General features: G+C 52.5%; 1 protein-coding gene across 2 annotated transcripts; it reads left to right on the forward strand.

Moving 5' to 3' along the window:
• The first annotated feature begins 1,150 nt into the window (after window positions 1-1,150).
• On the forward strand, window positions 1,151-15,512 carry DEGS1 (delta 4-desaturase, sphingolipid 1). 2 transcript variants are annotated; one of them, XR_010791141.1, is made up of 4 exons: window positions 1,151-1,318; window positions 8,972-9,714; window positions 11,893-12,730; window positions 12,763-15,512. XR_010791141.1 is itself a non-coding variant. In XM_066595156.1 (3 exons), the coding sequence occupies exons 1-3, from the start codon at window positions 1,237-1,239 to the stop codon at window positions 12,037-12,039; spliced, it is 972 nt and encodes a 323-aa protein (XP_066451253.1). In that variant the 5' UTR covers window positions 1,151-1,236; the 3' UTR covers window positions 12,040-15,512. The 2 variants fall into 2 exon arrangements, 1 of the variants encoding a protein (XP_066451253.1); XM_066595156.1 differs by having other exon boundaries at window positions 11,893-15,512.
• The last annotated feature ends 2,910 nt before the right edge of the window (window positions 15,513-18,422 follow it).

The raw sequence follows: 18,422 nt of genomic DNA on the forward strand, positions 1-18,422 counted from the left end.
GGGCATGAAGGCTCTAGTACACTGTTGTGCCACCTCTGGCTTGGATACAAGATGTGATACAGGGGGCATGGAGGCTCTAGTACACTGTTGTGCCACCTCTGGCTTGGATACAAGATGTGATACAGGGGGCATGGAGGCTCTAGTACCCTGTTGTACCGCCTCTAGCTTGGATACAGGATGTGATGGGGCATGGAGGCTCCAGTACCCTGTTGTACTACCTCTAGCTTGGATACAAGATGTGATACGGGCAGGTAGGGAGGCTTTAGTACCCTGTTGTACTGCCTCTAGCTTGGATACAAGATGTGATACGGGGGCATGGAGGCTCTAGTACCCTGTTGTACCGCCTCTAGCTTGGATACAAGATGTGATATGGGTGGGCATGGAGGCTCTAGTACCCTGTTGTACTGCCTCTAGCTTGGATACAAGATGTGATACGGGGGCATGGAGGCTCTAGTCCCCTCTAGCTTGGATACAAGATATGATATAAGTAGACATGGCAAATACGATAGCGGTCCGAAAAACTCTGACTGATATCGCACCTGCAAACACACGATTTTTATGTAAGTGCGAGAGAAAATCGCCCGTGTAAACGCACCCTATGGAAGCGTCAGCAGGACGGCATCACAAAGGTTTTTTTTATAATGTTTCTATACACTGACAACAAGCATGGGTCTTGAAAATCGTGATGTATTGAAACACAAAGTGGCTTATAAAGTTGTAGCCCTTCCTATCAGAGTTCCAGAAACCCCCAATGAGAGACATTAATTACTCTTGGTTGCCCCTAGCAACCAATCAGAGCACATCTCTTACTTCCATTAAAAATTAAAGCTGCATTGCATTTGGTTGCTAGGGGCAACACACGGCCGGACATCCCGCCACACCCAGGCCCGTTATTCGCAGGCATACCCTTATATGGTAATGGGCGTGACTTCCATAGCATCCCGCACGTTGATTGGTCAGCTGCGTTTCTTCGTTGTTTTACCCCCATGCTTACAGAAAGTGGTGCGCCCCATAATCTTCAGCGCCCCCTCTTTATATTTTTGGTACAACCTCCCCCTTCATTGGGAAGCTACGACTCCGGCACTCTATGGGCGTGGCTTACGTGACCCCTCCCTCTTTCCATAACGCGTCACGCGTGCTAGGCGGGGCGCAGTCAACGTCCTGCTGTCAGTGTGGGCGTGTCGGCCTGTGGTGTGCTCGGCGGTGAGCAGCGTCCGGCGCTCAGTACAGCTCGCTATGGGGAACACGGTGGCTCGGGAGGACTTCGAGTGGGTGTACACCGACCAGCCGCATGCCGACCGCCGCAAGGAGATCCTGGGTGAGTGCGCTGCCGGTCCCGGCGCTGTCCGCCTCTGCATCCCGCCCTGCGGCGCTTCCGTTACTTTCATCGGCTTCTCAATGACTCAGTATGGAGGGATGTGGAGGAGGGGGGGCGGTTTCCCATAGCAACCAATCAGATAGCTGCTTGTATTATGCAGGAGCTCAGAGACCTATAAACTGCGCTCTGATTGGCTGCTGTGGAGCGCCAGTGTTTGAATGGTTCCAGCGCCCCCTGTGAGCCGAAAACTGTGCAAAACTCCAATTCTCTTTCCTCCCCGCCAGCGAGGAGCTGTAGCTTATCTGGAGGGGGGAAACCGTAACGTTAAAACTGCGTTCGCTGTCGCTCGGCTTCCGTTTTTCTGTTCCGTCTTGTGTGTAGGGGAATGGACCGATCCACTAACTATAATGGCGTCGGTCCGGGCGGTTTTGTTCCCATTGGGGGGGGGGGGAATAACGGGTGATTTGTGAAGTGCTGCGCGTGTGATACGGTTAAACCGCGACTGATATGACTTTATCGTGTAACGTATTGCACTTGCGTAAATATGGAGGGGCTGCTGAGAACAATGGCGCTGACTCTGGATGCCCCCGCTCTCGGAATCCCCCTAATCGGGACCCATTCTGGTCACTATGGCAACAAGAAAACCACATGGCAGTGTAGTAGCGCTCCCCTCTTCCTTCTTCGGAGTTCGTGGACCCCTTTAATTAAAGGGGTTTCCCACGTCGGCGCTTCCCGGCTGAGATGAGAACCCCGCCGCTTGTTTCCTGATCACCTCGCCGGGCGCGGCGTCTGTTTATATAACTTTCATTAAAGTGAATGGACGTTCTGGAAATGGCGCAGTACAGGAGTTCCGGGATGGGGGTCTGACTTATGGAACCCCCACTGATCGCAGGGATTCTGAGTGAGGTGGGGGTCGCACGTGCGCCGCCGCTTCTCGTTACGGGATGGCCGGAGACTGTTGAGCGCTTGCCCCTGGCCGCCTCTCGTCGAAATGAATGGACTGATTAGATACGGATGCCCCCCATACCGCGAATAGGGGGTCAGTAGCTTTGGTGAAAAAACCCCTTTAAAAATCACCAGAGGGAATCCCTGTCAGGCTCCGCCTCCTCAGCGGAACGCAACGTATACAGCTTTCTTTTTCTCCCCCTGAGGTCTGAGAACCTCCCTGAAGGATGATAGTTTTGGCGCTGACCGCGTGCGAGACGTTCCATCTGATTGTGAGCCGGTTCTGGATCTTCGTACGCCCGCCCAGCGCCGCCCTTTCTGCTTTTGTGCGATAGCAGGTCAGATTAGAGAACGAATGGAGGATTACGGCGAGTCGCGTAGCGTTCTTAGAAGCGGTTCACGCCCACGGACGGAGTGTCAGCTCTGCGGTCTCGCTTTCCTTGATGTCGATGAGTTCTTCCGTGCTGCGCTGTTGCCTCTCAGGAGACGCCGGCTTGAAATTTTTTGCCCGAGGGAACAGTATCTGGCGGTGCAGACGATTGACGTCCTGGCAGCGGCACAAACCTCGCCGGAGCCGCGTGACACAGCAAGTCTCCACACAATACTGCGGCCGCGGCTACATTCTTGTCGGGGCGCGAGGAGACTCGCTGAGTAATCCTGCTTTATAACTAGGACCCTGAGCGACTACTTCTGGGAAATACGTCCGTCTTTGAAGGCTTTATTAACCAAAAATGATAATATTAGTCTTTTCTTAAAGGGGTACGCTCGTTTGAAACCCCGTTCTGGCTTATTAAAGGGGATGGCCCACTAAGGATCTTCATCTATTAGCTAGAGCGGCTGTGAAGAACGATCATCCATCCATTTTCCTACACAAACCATTGATTTCAATGGGAACTGTGTAATGCTTCATTTCACCTGCGGGGGTGCTGCAGGGAAACAGAACACTTGCATCCAGGTTCCCTCACAGATTACAGCTGAGGGTTGGGGGTCCCAGTAACGGATCAGCATATAGTGATAGTCCAAATTATACCCCCTAACAAGCCCCAGCAGAGTATATACTGAATCTGTTTGGTCGGGCCGTCAGTGAAGCTGGGCCCCTTGTGGCCCCCGTGGGCTCCATCATCTATAAGTGGCAGAAACTGAAATGTTACATATGTCCAAGATAATAAAAACATGGCGGCTGTCTCCCAAAAACCATGTTGTGTTTTGGTTGAGTCTAGTCTTACAGCTCGATCAATGGGTCTGAGCCGCAGTATCGCATATGACCTGTTGACAGGTGTGGCGCTGTGTATTTCTAATACTGGACAGCCCCTTTAAAAAGTACAAAGGAAGCAGAGCAGCTGATAACAAAGAACAATAGATTGTACTCCACTCCGCAGGAGGGTTCTTGTATTCCTGGCTCTGTAGTGTGTGGGACGGCGTCCTCAGGTCATCCTGCACAGTCGGCCCCGTGGTCGTCTTCCTTCCTGTCGGGGTCATCGCGCTCCTCTTCCTCATTCGCGGCGTTGCTTACGTTTTTGCGCCTCGGTCCTCTTTAGAATACTTGACATTCCTTATGACTTGTACGGTCGGTTCTGAAGCGTCGCTCTTCAGGGCCCTTTAAACAGTACACACCAGGCGCTCCCGCTAATCGTGTCGGGTTACAGGCTCTTCACTTGGCACACGAAGGTACACAGGCAGCGCAAACAGTCGGCGTTTTGTTAACATTTCACAAACTTCGTAGAACTGTTTGCATCAAGTCGGAAACCAAATCTGCTCCTTATACCAGATCAGACCCCCGATAAGACAAACAACCCCCCCCCCCCCCCATCGTATGTACTAAGACCCTGCGTATGATATAATGCGGCATGGATTTCAGTGGAAAACCACGGCAGCAGCCGGTGCGGATCTCCGCTGCCGCTCCACATGGGACTGATCTACATACAGGAAACCTAACGTAGAGCCTCATCAAGAAGTGGGAAGTCACTGGTTTCTCTTCCGCAATGTAGTCTTAAAGGGGTTGTCCCAACACTTAAAAATGCTTCACAACCTCTTTATCCTTCCCTTTAAAATCTGTAGCCCAGCCCATGTTCCTTTTCAAATTAATGGTTCATGCAATAGTTTTGATGCAGAATCCATGACACAATCTGCTTTGTGAACATGGCCATGGTCTTGGGTGTGTCTGGTGCAGCCCCCCTCCCGGAATTGAAGGGGGCAGTTATATTACCTGGGTATTGGTGTACCTTGATGCCACCAGGAAGCTAGGGGTTTGACAGGGCAACACCCCTGTCACACCCCCAGTTATTGATTGGCTGCATTCCTCGTGGTTCTTGAAGGTCCTGGAGGCACACAGCCGCTGCCAAGGGAGCACAGACTACTAAAGGACCTTAAAGTTCCTTGACGAATGCAGCGAATCGGGAGCTGGGGGTGGGACAGGACTGTACCTCCTGTCAAACCCCTAGCTTTCTGGTGGCGTCAAGGTACACTAATACCTATTACCTGCTCGTGGTCTTCTGTGCCGATGGATCTCTGAACTGCTGGTTTGGGTCCTGTTTTCAGTTGTCCAACTTTGCTTACGCGGTCTTCAGACTCCCTAATCCCCCAATGCATGTGATCAGCACTGGCCAATCAGAACCAAGCAGTGTGCATGAGTTTGGGCTGGTTGCTGCAACTTTGCAGGTCAGCTGCGATCAGCTGCTGAACTTGATTTAAGGAAAGTCTTGTGCCCACAGTGTTTGATTTAGGATTTGCAAAACAAAGTTCACTTGATCCGTGATCAAAGGCTGAATGTAAGAACTTGGCTACTACCAGCGGCAGCCGGTGTCCTTTCACCACCCAGGAAAAGCTTACCAGCTGAGTCCGCCATCTTGGATTTCGGCTGCTAAACGAAGTTTGATCTGGCAAAATTGGAGGGTGAAATTGAACCAAGATCGCGGGCTCAACGGTGTCGGTGTAACGTGTCTTACTGGATCTTGGATCAAAACTTTGCTGCAACCGGCTCTTAGGCTTACTTAGACTTCAGTCCTCCCATGACTTTCGACGCATCAGGTGAATAACCTCACGGGTGATCAGGGCAGTAGTGTTGGCGTCATCCCAAGGTTGACGGTGTACAAGTCCTCTATGAATGTCGCCAGGGGATCTTTCGTCTTCCTCTCCAAGGTGTCCCATTTTTGGTTTCCATAGAATAGCGACTCTTGCCAGTCTTGTCTCGGGGAGGCGTAGATTGCGTCCAGCAAAACTAAGCTAGCGTTCGTGACTCGGTAGTGAGTGTCCGCGTACCAGAGCGGTGGTAAACTTTATAATTCCCAACCCGGTCATGGTAAGTGACCTTGAACAGGCCGTTGTTGGAAAACAGTCGCCATCATGTTTGGCGTCCCCGACAGTGGTGATTGTACTGAGAAGTAGACAGAGGGGCCGACTTCTTGCACCCGCTGCGGTTGGTTCGCCGTTGGGTGCGGCAGGCATCCGACTCGCGGTTAATCCACAGTGCGCATTAGTTTATTCATACGGGGTATTTTCGGACTGTTTGGCGCCTATTTTTTACGCATGACTACAAACTGCATAGACCCCGCTGGATTTGTGTTGGGGGGTTCAGACATGCTTTTTGGGTGCTTTAAAAAATTGCAGCATCTCCTGTTTTGGCCCATATTACAGATCTTGGGGTGTTTGTGCGCCCGCACGTGGGGGAGACTCTTTTCGGGGTGTGGATGCGAGGTAGATTCGGACAGACCACCACTAATTTGCATACGGTGCGCAAGAATCTCATGGGGCATTATCTCAATCTGGGAGCCAGACTGGAAGAAGATGAAGGGGACGCCGTTCTCCTCGGGACGTCACACATTGTAAAAGTACATTGGGCTACTAGGCCAAAACTGGGGTGACCGACCGGCTTTCTTTAATTTTATGGAAAAGCAATTTCTGCAAGTAGTCGAGCTTTGATGATCTGATAACCAAGTGCGGGCGTGGCAGCATGGCGCCGAGCTCAGCCATCCTCTGTGCTGCCGCAGTCGTCTCTTTAGAGCCCATTCTAGAAGCGTGCGGTACGTGTCTCCGCTCGGCAGAGATAAGGCTGACATGGCTGCGTTCCCGTGTTTTATATCCTCTAGTGGAACTGAAACACACTCGTTATCACCTTGTCCAGAGTGATCTCAACATGTGGCTGTGGGGCATGCTGGGAGTTGTAGTTTTGCAGCAGTTGGAGATTACGGTTGTGTTGGCCTCATTCAGGGTTGGGAGGGATGGGTCTTGGATCATAATGCTTATTAATGGCACTTTTCCCATCTCGCTCAAGGGGAGCCCTTTTGGGGCTCGGCTTCTAAAACCAGAGGTCCTTTAATACTGCACTTCGTTGGTAATTACCACAGTTGTGCCCTTCATGAAGGAACCTCAACTCACGTTGGGCGCATTTGAGGACCAGAATTGTGGAATAGTGATCGAAAGTGGACTTGTAATGGGGGGGAGAGGGGGGGACCTGGTAGACTTGTAGTGATGTGAGGGTGACCGGGACCTGGTAGACTTGTAATGAGGTGAGGTGGGGGGGGAGACCTGGTAGACTTGTAATGAGGTGAGGTGGTGGGGGGGGGAGACCTGGTAGACTTGTAATGAGGTGAGGTGAGGTGAGGTGGGGGTGGGGGGGGGGAGACCTGGTAGACTTGTAATGAGGGGGGGGGAGACCTGGTAGACTTGTAATGAGGGGGGGGGGAGACCTGGTAGACTTGTAATGAGGGGGGGGGGAGACCTGGTAGACTTGTAATGAGGGGGGGGGGAGACCTGGTAGACTTGTAATGAGGGGGGGGGGAGACCTGGTAGACTTGTAATGAGGGGGGGGGGGGAGACCTGGTAGACTTGTAATGAGGGGGGGGGGAGACCTGGTAGACTTGTAATGAGGGGGGGGGGGAGACCTGGTAGACTTGTAATGAGGGGGGGGGGAGACCTGGTAGACTTGTAATGAGGGGGGGGGGGAGACCTGGTAGACTTGTAATGAGGGGGGGGGGGAGACCTGGTAGACTTGTAATGAGGGGGGGGGGAGACCTGGTAGACTTGTAATGAGGGGGGGGGGAGACCTGGTAGACTTGTAATGAGGGGGGGGGGGAGACCTGGTAGACTTGTAATGAGGGGGGGGGAGACCTGGTAGACTTGTAATGAGGGGGGGGGGAGACCTGGTAGACTTGTAATGAGGGGGGGGGGAGACCTGGTAGACTTGTAATGAGGGGGGGGGGAGACCTGGTAGACTTGTAATGAGGGGGGGGGGAGACCTGGTAGACTTGTAATGAGGGGGGGGGGAGACCTGGTAGACTTGTAATGAGGGGGGGGGGAGACCTGGTAGACTTGTAATGAGGGGGGGGGGAGACCTGGTAGACTTGTAATGAGGGGGGGGGGAGACCTGGTAGACTTGTAATGAGGGGGGGGGGAGACCTGGTAGACTTGTAATGAGGGGGGGGGGGGGAGACCTGGTAGACTTGTATTGAGGGGGGGGGGGGAGACCTGGTAGACTTGTATTGAGGGGGGGGGGGGAGACCTGGTAGACTTGTATTGAGGTGGGGGGGGGGAGACCTGGTAGACTTGTATTGAGGTGGGGGGGGGAGACCTGGTAGACTTGTATTGAGGTGGGGGGGGGGGGAGACCTGGTAGACTTGTATTGAGGTGGGGGGGGGGGGAGACCTGGTAGACTTGTATTGAGGTGGGGGGGGGGGGAGACCTGGTAGACTTGTATTGAGGTGGGGGGGGGGGAGACCTGGTAGACTTGTATTGAGGTGGGGGGGGGGGGAGACCTGGTAGACTTGTATTGAGGTGGGGGGGGGGGGAGACCTGGTAGACTTGTATTGAGGTGGGGGGGGGGGAGACCTGGTAGACTTGTATTGAGGTGGGGGGGGGGAGACCTGGTAGACTTGTATTGAGGTGGGGGGGGGGGGAGACCTGGTAGACTTGTATTGAGGTGGGGGGGGGGGGGAGACCTGGTAGACTTGTATTGAGGTGGGGGGGGGGGAGACCTGGTAGACTTGTATTGAGGTGGGGGGGGGGGAGACCTGGTAGACTTGTATTGAGGTGGGGGGGGGGGAGACCTGGTAGACTTGTATTGAGGTGGGGGGGGGGAGACCTGGTAGACTTGTATTGAGGTGGGGGGGGGGGGGGAGACCTGGTAGACTTGTATTGAGGTGGGGGGGGGGGGGAGACCTGGTAGACTTGTATTGAGGTGGGGGGGGGGGGGAGACCTGGTAGACTTGTATTGAGGTGGGGGGGGGGAGACCTGGTAGACTTGTATTGAGGTGGGGGGGGGGAGACCTGGTAGACTTGTATTGAGGTGGGGGGGGGGGAGACCTGGTAGACTTGTATTGAGGTGGGGGGGGGGAGACCTGGTAGACTTGTATTGAGGTGGGGGGGGGGGGAGACCTGGTAGACTTGTATTGAGGTGGGGGGGGGACCTGGTAGACTTGTATTGAGGTGGGGGGGGGACATGGTAGACTTGTATTGAGGTGGGGGGGGGGACATGGTAGACTTGTAGTGATGTGAGGAGGAGGGGGAACTTGGTAGACTTGTAGTGATGTGGGGGGGAGGGGGACCGGGATTTGGTAGCCTTGTAGTGATGTGGGGGGGGGGGGGGGACCGGGACTTGGTAGACTTGACCACAAGACATGATTATGGTCCAGATCAGTTGACTGGTTCAGTCTTGGTCTACCTGGTCCAAATATGAACTTGCTCTCTTCTAATGCACCTCTCTTTCTCCCATAGCCAAGTATCCTGAAATCAAGAGGCTCATGACCCCCGATTCTAACCTCATATGGATCGTAATGATGATGGTTTTCACCCAATTTCTGGCCTTTTACCTGGTGAAGGACCTGGAGTGGAAGTGGCTCATGTTCTGGACCTACGTCTTTGGAAGCTGCATCAGCCATTCGATGACTCTGGCCATTCACGAGATTTCTCACAATTGCGCGTTTGGAAACAGTAAGGCCTTGTGGAACCGTGCTTATGGGATGTTTGCCAACTTGCCCCTCGGTCTACCTTACTCCATCTCCTTCAAAAGGTACCACATGGACCACCATCGTTACTTGGGTGGAGATGGAATCGACGTGGACATCCCCACCGATTTCGAGGGCTGGTTTTTCTGCACTCCTCTGAGGAAGCTCATATGGATCATCCTTCAGCCGCTCTTCTACACCATTCGGCCCGTTTGTATCAACCCCAAACCCGTCTCCCGGCTGGAAATGATCAACCTGGTTGTGCAGTTTTCCTTCGACGCTTTGGTTTACTATTTCTTGGGGGTGAAGTCGGTGGTTTACATGCTGGTTGGATCTATCCTGGGTCTTGGACTTCATCCTATATCGGGGCACTTTATCGCCGAGCATTACATGTTCTTAAAGGGACACGAGACCTATTCCTACTACGGACCGTTAAACTACTTGACCTTCAACGTCGGCTACCACAACGAGCATCACGACTTCCCAAGCGTTCCAGGCAGGAACCTTCCTCTGGTAAGCAGCTCATTCTCTGTACGTGTCTTGCCACCATATAATGAAGTAACCCATCGGGGCAGCTGAGCCACGCGGTTAATGCGGTCGGCCGTATATATTCATAATGACCTGCATCGGGTGGGAACGCTGCTCTCTGCCCCGGACTTGTTGGCAGCTTCGCCGCCTGTCGCTTATCTTCATCGCTGCAGTTTACAGACTTGTGTGATGACATCTTTGGCGCTCATCCAAGATGGTGTCACACCCATGTGCTGCGTGTGTGACGGGGCGTCCAGCTGTGCGTGGAGTTGTCTGCGGTGGCCACACTACACAGCTGGAGATACCGCCGCCTCGTCCCGCTGATACGTGTTAGATGAGCCTGTAATGCCCCCTTATCAGATGGGCTCAGTCCTCGGACAAGGGGGGTTCGCCGCTCCCACGCGGTTACTCTTCACGGCAGCACATTTATGTCACCTCTCATACGGAGGTGGGAGAAGTCAGCAAAGCCGATCCAGTCTCGCTTCACCCACTTGGGTCCTGGCACTCAGCATTACCCAGATCGCTGCCAAGCCGCTCCCAAAAGTTACCCATAGATCTACGCCCTGTGGGTGATGCGCGTATAAAAGTAGTAGAAACCCCCCTGCGGGATGTCCAGACCTTATAGGACTATCACACACTTGGTCTCAGCTGTGGAGCCGTGCAGATTGGTGATAGTTAACCTGGACTTCACACAAGCCGAATGCATGCAGGATGACCAATGGCGCTCCTGATCTGCTCACATTGTAGATCGGCGCCGAGAAGGATTGATTTATTCTTTTCTTTGGCTGCACAAAGATGCGATCGGCTGATGGACGAGCATTCGCTCATTCGTCAACTGATCAGGTTCATTCATACTGATGAATGGACAAACGAATGTTTCTACAAACTTTGTTGGCCCGTCATTGGGCTGTATAAAGGTCCTGTGCATGCTCCACTAGTAAGAGGAGGGGTCCCTTTAGTTGCCCACCCCCAACAAGAGTGTATTTCCTTCCATTTCTCCTGTTGCCAGAACACTCTTACCCTAGAAGTCCCCCAGTAGTCATAGCAGCTGCAGACCCCGGACTAGTCACATCAGTCCGCTTCATGCTCTGCTGTCAGGGGGCTTCATACATACCCCCTCTGTGTACAGGGTCTTATCTAGCGGTCACTTCTAGTACTCATGCCCCCTATTGGTGACTCAGGTTAAAGCTGCATGCAGCCACTTGGGGCCGTGGATTGCATCCCGGACCAGCACCAATTATTTCTAGAAGCTCCTGACCGGGCCGTCATCGTGTTGTGGGACGCCTCCCCTACCTATATTCTCCTCGGGCAGCTCTATCATCGCTTAACCCAACTATATACTTGTCCGAGCCCCCGATTATATATACTATGGAGTTGCTGCGAAGCCCACCTGGATACTATCCGGTTCCCACGACTCCTCGCTGACCATATGGCTGTACTACCGCGGATGAGACTGAGGAAGCTCTCTTACCCCCGGCTCGCGGGAGCGGCTGGTCTCCCAACGTACAATATAGAGGTGCCGATTCCGCAGAGGGTTTGCAGACGGCCGTTCCCGGGACTCGTTTTCTGAGGCCACCGCAGTACTGATGATAAATCCCCGAGTTTGCGGCATTTATCGGCCCTAATCCCTCCTAAACTCTGATTATAAGGCGCTTTAACACGGGCAAGAAAATCGGGCAAGATTTGTGCGTTGCGAAACTGCAGAGGTCGGACTGTTGGGGTTGTTGGCCGAACGGCGGCGGCATCGGACTTGCAATCTGCTTAATGAGATGCTCTTTATGGCGTATAAGCTGCTACAATGAGACGGACGGGTCGGCGACCGCCTACGTGGTGCGATGCGGTTTAGAGCTCCATCACACCAGCGTATTTACGTGCGTAATTTCAGTGGGTACATTCACGCTTGCATATTTCTGCGGCGTATTTCATTTGCGTAAAAAAAGCCCCTTTTGGTGCGAAATACTGTATTAAGCTTCCTCAAACGAACGTATTTGCGTGCGCAGAGAGTGGAAGCCGTTGTCTATGGAAACTTTGTATAAACTTTGTATAGACTTTGTATTCTGTTTTGCGCTGCAGCGGTTTTCGGGGTTAGTTGCTGATTACGTTTCATTGATTTGATTGTTTGATCTCCAGATCGTCGCTTCATTCTTATGTTCGTTTTTCCAGGTGCGCAAGATCGCGGCGGAGTACTATGACCCCCTGCCGCAGTACACGTCCTGGGTGCGGGTGCTGTACGACTTCATCATGGACGACACGCTCAGCCCGTACTCGCGGGTGAAGAGGGAACTCAAAGGAGACATAAAGCAGGACTGATTCCCGGAGCCTCCCGGACACTTCTTTTTGGATTCGGGGGGAGGGGGGGTCCCACACACTTTTGGTCTCGGGAATATTGACTGTGTTACTCGGACCCCCGAAATAAACTAACACAACACCAGAACCCTCCCCGGACTCCTTCAACACTCCAAATTCTCCTAAGATCGACCCAAAATAGATATATATATTTTTTTGTAGTTTAGGCTCAGGTTGTCAAAGGGTTAAAACGGAACTATTTCCCCCAGCGGCCACAACGGATGACGGCCTGTGACATCGCTGAGGCCGCCATATTGTGCCTTTTTTAGAAATGGAAAACCGCGCCTCAGCTGCGTCTAATCCGCGGTCGCTTGGTTTCCGAGCAAAGATCTAATCCAGTCACCGAGACTCCCGCCGCCGCGTCGTATCATTTCAGATCTGCTGCTTGCACTGTCTTCCGTTTGTCACATAGTATTCCTTTGTTTATTGTTAAAGGGGATGTCTGGGGTTAGAAAAACACGGGTGCTTTCTTCCCGTCACAGCGCCACCCTTGTCTATGGGTTGCATGTGGTATTGCAGCTGAGCTCTGATTCACTTCAATGGAACTGATCTGCAATACCACACACAGCCCAACTGACAAGGGTGGCGCTGTGGTTGGGAGAAAGCAGCCATGTTTTTTTAACCCTGGACATCCCCTTTTAAGTATAGAGATAATGTCTGGTGTAAATGCCCGGCCCCCCAAAAAAGGTCTTTACAAACCCCTTAAAATTAGATCTTTCACTGTTTTGCATCCTAAACTAAGTGCCCCCCCCCCCCCTCCACCCCCACACCCCCCTCTTGCCTTTACTGCATCTATTTAATGCACCCTTGACCGGAGGCGCTTCACGTGGCTTTCCCTCTGCCAGGCGTAGTTATCTCATTAGCAGGGTGACCTCCAGAGCGCTGCAGGGAGGCCCGGTTATAAAGTAACAGCTGATAAGCTGAAGGTGACGTGAAGTGCAACTCGCTGACATTGGGAGCCGGCCGAGCGAATCCAGCCAGGAAACGCGTCGCGCCAGACCTGAAGAATGGCCGCCCTCCGCAGCAGGGAATGTGTGTAGACTGGTCATGTACCAGAAGGTCAGGCCTTTCCAGTGTGATGTAGAACTACAACTCCCAGCTGGTACTTGTAGTTTTACAGCAGAAGCTATGAGACACCTTAATTTGCCCAGCAGGTTGGAGAGCGCCAGCATAGCGGATGGGATATAGAGCTTATATGGAACAGGTCAAATGTTTGATTCGGACGGGTTCACTTATTTTTTCTGCTTTTATCTGGTGGTTTTTGCAGTTTTCCATTGTTGTCCTTGAGTCCTCTTCTGTTTTGCAAATGACGGGCACTATAGCGCCTCTTCTAGCCGTAGGATGGGTTTGGTATTGCAGTTAAAGGTAACTAGAGCTGTTGTGGGGCTCAGAGATGAGTCCAGGGAGCGGTGTCGTACTGATCGGGTGCCCGTTCCGTGCGCTTACAGGGTAACTATTCAGAAGGCTGTGGGCTCGCTCTTCCATAGATGGGAATGTGCGCGCACAGAGCTGAGAGACGGGGTGCCGGTGAGTATGAAATGCCGCTATCCGGACTCCTGTTCCCTCATCTTAGAGCCCCATAACATTATGGGACTCAAAGGTGATGAAAGGTTTCCTTTAAAGGGCTTGGTGAGACTTGGCCTGCAGTACCAACTCAGGCCACTGCTCAATGGACGGAGCTGTCTGCTTCCTGCAACAAAACTGCTAGAAGTGGGTCAACGCCTCCTAAGCTTGAATGCGGATGAGATGCAATACCAGAGATGGCCTAAGGACAGATGTGATGCTGTTTTCCTTTTTTGTGTCTAGTCCTGGATATACTTCTTTAAAGGAGCCTAAATACTTACCTGGACCAACTATGTCAGAACCTCCACTACTAGCCCCGTTCCAACATGTGGTCGTGTGGCATATACCCGCTCTATACTCGTCATGGCAGGTGGCGGCTGTTCTGCTCACCTTAAAGGAATATAGTTATCGCCGTTGAGCCCCATAAACTAAGGGTTGAGGATCAAAGGTGAGAGAACGGGGAGTTTGGGGAGACATCTTTCATTCTTGCCGAGCAAGTGCCGGCAGCGTGACTTTCTGCGCACATCTCACATAGAGATGACTGGTAGATGCACGCGCAGAAAGAGTGAAGCTGCCCGCATGTGGGAACGGGGCGCCCGGGGAGTATGAAAGAGGCCTTGCCGGACTCCCCGTCCCCTAACCTTGGAGCCCCACAACTTAGTTTATGGGGTTCAGAGATGACTGTCCTTTAACTAACTAAGCCGGCCCCCTTCCCTCTCGGCATTGGCTGTGACAGAAGGGGGCCGGCTTAGTTACAGCCAGCCCTCTGTGATGACTTCATGGGCAGAGAGGGTCTGTCCCATGTGACCACATGCTGCAAGTGGAAGTTTCCGATACTGTTGGCCTGGGTAAGTAATGAGGCTCCCTGCACAACCTCTTTAAGGAGTTTGGAAAGACTGGTAACCGCCTCCAACCGGTCATGTGACCGATGAGACCATCTCAAATATTTTTTCCTGTTCTGTTTTTTTTTTTTTCCCCCTGTTTTTGTAAACTTCTTTGTGATCTCAAAAAACACCCCATATTTTCCTTTAGATTGACCTAAATCCTGCCTGGGCCCCTGGGAGCCACACTTGGAGTTCAAAAATAAAAATGTAGGTCAGTTCTGTATACTCAGCGCCGGGCACGACGGCATCTTTAGGCAAAAAATGCTTCCTACTTGACCTTTTGGCACTAGTGACTCGTGACTAGGGCTCCATGCCAGATCAGCGCCCCCCTCCACCTCCTCTTCCCGCATGTAGCTCCGTAGCAAACAATGGCACTCTGTCTCTTTCCGCCCCGATGGTTGGCACTGCTGATGTTACGTAAGCCGTGCCGGCAAGTGCAGGACAAAGGATCCGGTCTGCTGCCCAACAGCTGATCTCGCGTCACGCGGGGGAGAGGTACTACAATCACCATAAAAGCGCGACGGGTAATCTATGCGGAAAAATGAGATGTGGCGATAATCCCGTGTACAACTCCCTCTGATGAGCCGTGGGGACCCTCTTACACGGGGCGACCGGGCGGACGCCCAACAGGTTGTCCTAGCATCGCCAGTGCATGGAGGTGGATCGATCGGCCTGTGGCCTCTATTTACACTGAACAGGCAGTCGGCCATAACGGAGCAGCTGCCTGTTCACACCGCCGATGCGGCGTTTCGTTTTCTGGATGTAGAAACTGAACGACAAGTGAGACGTGAACAAACTCGCGTTCCCTGTTCAGATTCTCGCCCAATCACGGAAATCCGGAAGCAGCCACACTCGCATTCAACTTTTTGCTTTTGGCAACTCCTTTAAACCAAAACCCTGCCCGGACCTCGCTGGTCGGAGCTGCTGTTGTATCTGTCAGTATTAAAGCTAATTGTTGTTGACCTGTTAAAATTAAATATTCTGTACGTCCTTTTATTGTCTTTATTTGCGCAAAACTACAAATCCTGAAATGTACTTAACAGCACTTAGAGGGATGCTTTACAACAGAACTCATAAGGCCATAGACACAATGGACAGGAGGGGACCCGTTGACTTCTCTGGGTATGCTTTGTGACTTGAGAACAGGTGGAGATGAGCTGTGACAATCTCCTATTGACTTCTATGGGAGAGTATTGTGGGCATGCTCTGTGCAGAGAGGGACAGGAGGTGTGCTGTGACATCGCCTATTGTGAGTGGTGGATCTCCATTGGCCTTTATTCACATCAGCTACTCTGTTCGTCCGTGGAAATCACAGCTGAAGTAGCACTGTGTGTAGCGCTATTCTGTCCATGAGTTGTAAATAGAACCTATTCTGGCCGTTGGGTTCTGTTTGGGTCCGACGTGTTCCGGTTCTGCAACTTCCCATTCAGCTTCTAGGATAAAGGCAGACCCAACAGAGCTGTGAAGTGGGATTATGAAAGAGGAGGTGTTGCTTCTCAGTCTAATCTGCCTGTGGTGTTTTATCTACTGAACAGGAAGTGTCTCACTACTAGGCCTAGTGGTCAGCGTGAGAACTGCAGGATTTTATACAGGGTGTAGTCGAAAAGACCGATCCAGCCCTAAACTTCAATTGTGGTGCCATAGAAATAACAATTGTGTATTTTAATAGTAAGGCATGGATGAGCTACAGGATTGTATGGTGCATGGACCCGGATCTCAAGTTGTGTTGGGTCTCCTGTAATTGGGTAAAGCTCAATTGCAATGTTGAAGAGTAGCGTGTAAGACGCATCGGAGTCGCTGTGGGACCGCTATAAGGAGAGCGTACAGGAAGTGGCCTCCTCCTACAAGGCATGGAGCCATCATTGGAGTTGTCGGTCCAGGGACTCTCAACATGGATCGGTACCCGAATGGCCTGCAGATGATGGTAATGACTTCCTGGATGATTGGCCCCTATCGGAGCAGGGGACCACTTCCAGTACACTGTCCTTACTTCAGTCATAGCCGCGGTCCCACGGGAACTAGAGAGGCAAAGTGGATTTCTGTACAGGTCAGCAGTAGTGAGATATAACTATACCTTTAAAGGAACACCTCATATCTGCTCTTCACCCTTAAAATTGAAGCACCAAGAAGGGAAAGTTGTGAAATTATGGTGACCGCAGGATTGAGGACCTCAACATGGCCATACAGATGATGAAAAGATGGAGGCAAAGGATTCCAAATATCTCAATTTATTCAGAATCGCGTTTGAGCGCCAAGTGCAGAAGTACATGCCCATGCATGCCCTGGCACCGTATCAATGAGGTTTTTCTTGGCTGCCTGGAAATGGATTGCCACACTGAATGCAGTTGGACACGCAAGTCAATGAGCGCCGCTGGCACTGCCCTCTGCGTTTGCTGGCATCTAGCATCCCAGATGTGTTCAGTCAGACAAGTCTGGAGCCGCTGCGGGCCGTAGTAGTACGTTGGCTGTGTACAGTTGCATGAGCACGATGACGACTGACGTCATGCTGAAAAGAATGGCTTCTGCGACACTTTGTAGAAATGGCCGTACCGCTGGTTCCATACCCAAGTCAACATAACATTGAGCTGCTAGTGAACCTGGAATGAAGACTAGAGGGGTCCGGCTCCCATACATTATGCCGACACGCACCAAATCCTGGGATTAGGTCTGGTGTGAGGTTCCCTCGTGAAGGCTTCTTCATGGCGTGGTCCACCTGGTTTCCGGCCTAATGTCCGGCTATCGCTGCGTCCGAGACAAAAGTGAGACGCATCGCTGAGGAGGACAAACTTCCATTCTAGCCGCCGTTGCCGTCTCACTCTGCACCATGCGGGCCTTTGGGCTAGGAGCTAGATGTCTAATGAGAAGTTCCATTGACCTCAAACCATCGCTCTCAAGGTTATGCAAGCGCCTTCTGATGGTTTGTGTAAACACTGTTTGCCGCCTGAGGCTTGGGATGTCACATCCAGCTTCACATGCAGTACAGAATGGATTCTTCTAACGTGATGATCCGTTTGGGCTGAGGTTCCCCTCTTGCTGTAATTCAACATTGTGAGTCCCAGTGGTTGGGGGAACAACGCACTCAAACAGTGCAGCCATCCCGGCCTAAACACGTGTAGCGAGGTGCCGGAGTGGTAAACCACGGTCTGTCAGTTTGCAACAAGTGCCGATAAGCAGCATGTTGCTGAACAGGAGGCATCGCACAATCAGACCACAAGACTTGATCCGATTTTTGTGGTTTTCATGTGGCTGAAAAAAAACTTGCTTTCGATCTGTCTTTTATACCTGTGAAGCTCCTCCCACATGCCACAGATTGGCACTAGGTGCTTGAAAATTTGATAATTTGCATATCTTGGTGACACCTTCCGCTTCCTTGATTTTTCACAACTCGATGCCTCCTCCTCCGTGCTGTAATACAATATAACTGGATAAGGTTATTTCAGGGTTTATTTACCATCTGCTACGATCTGCTCCATCGCCCCTCGATCTCCTCCATCGCCCCTCGATCTCCTCCATCGCCCCTCGCTCTCCTCCATCGCCCCTCGCTCTCCTCCATCGCCCCTCGCTCTCCTCCATCGCCCCTCGCTCTCCTCCATCGCCCCTCGCTCTCCTCCATCGCCCCTCGCTCTCCTCCATCGCCCCTCGCTCTCCTCCATCGCCCCTCGCTCTCCTCCATCGCCCCTCGCTCTCCTCCATCGCCCCTCGCTCTCCTCCATCGCCCCTCGCTCTCCTCCATCGCCCCTCGCTCTCCTCCATCGCCCCTCGCTCTCCTCCATCGCCCCTCGCTCTCCTCCATCGCCCCTCGCTCTCCTCCATCGCCCCTCGCTCTCCTCCATCGCCCCTCGTCATCCTCCATCGCCCCTCGTCATCCTCCATCGCCCCTCGTCATCCTCCATCGCCCCT

The sequence above is a fragment of the Eleutherodactylus coqui genome, chromosome 3 (genome assembly GCF_035609145.1).
Source record: "Eleutherodactylus coqui strain aEleCoq1 chromosome 3, aEleCoq1.hap1, whole genome shotgun sequence".
Taxonomy (NCBI): Eukaryota; Metazoa; Chordata; class Amphibia; order Anura; family Eleutherodactylidae; genus Eleutherodactylus; species Eleutherodactylus coqui.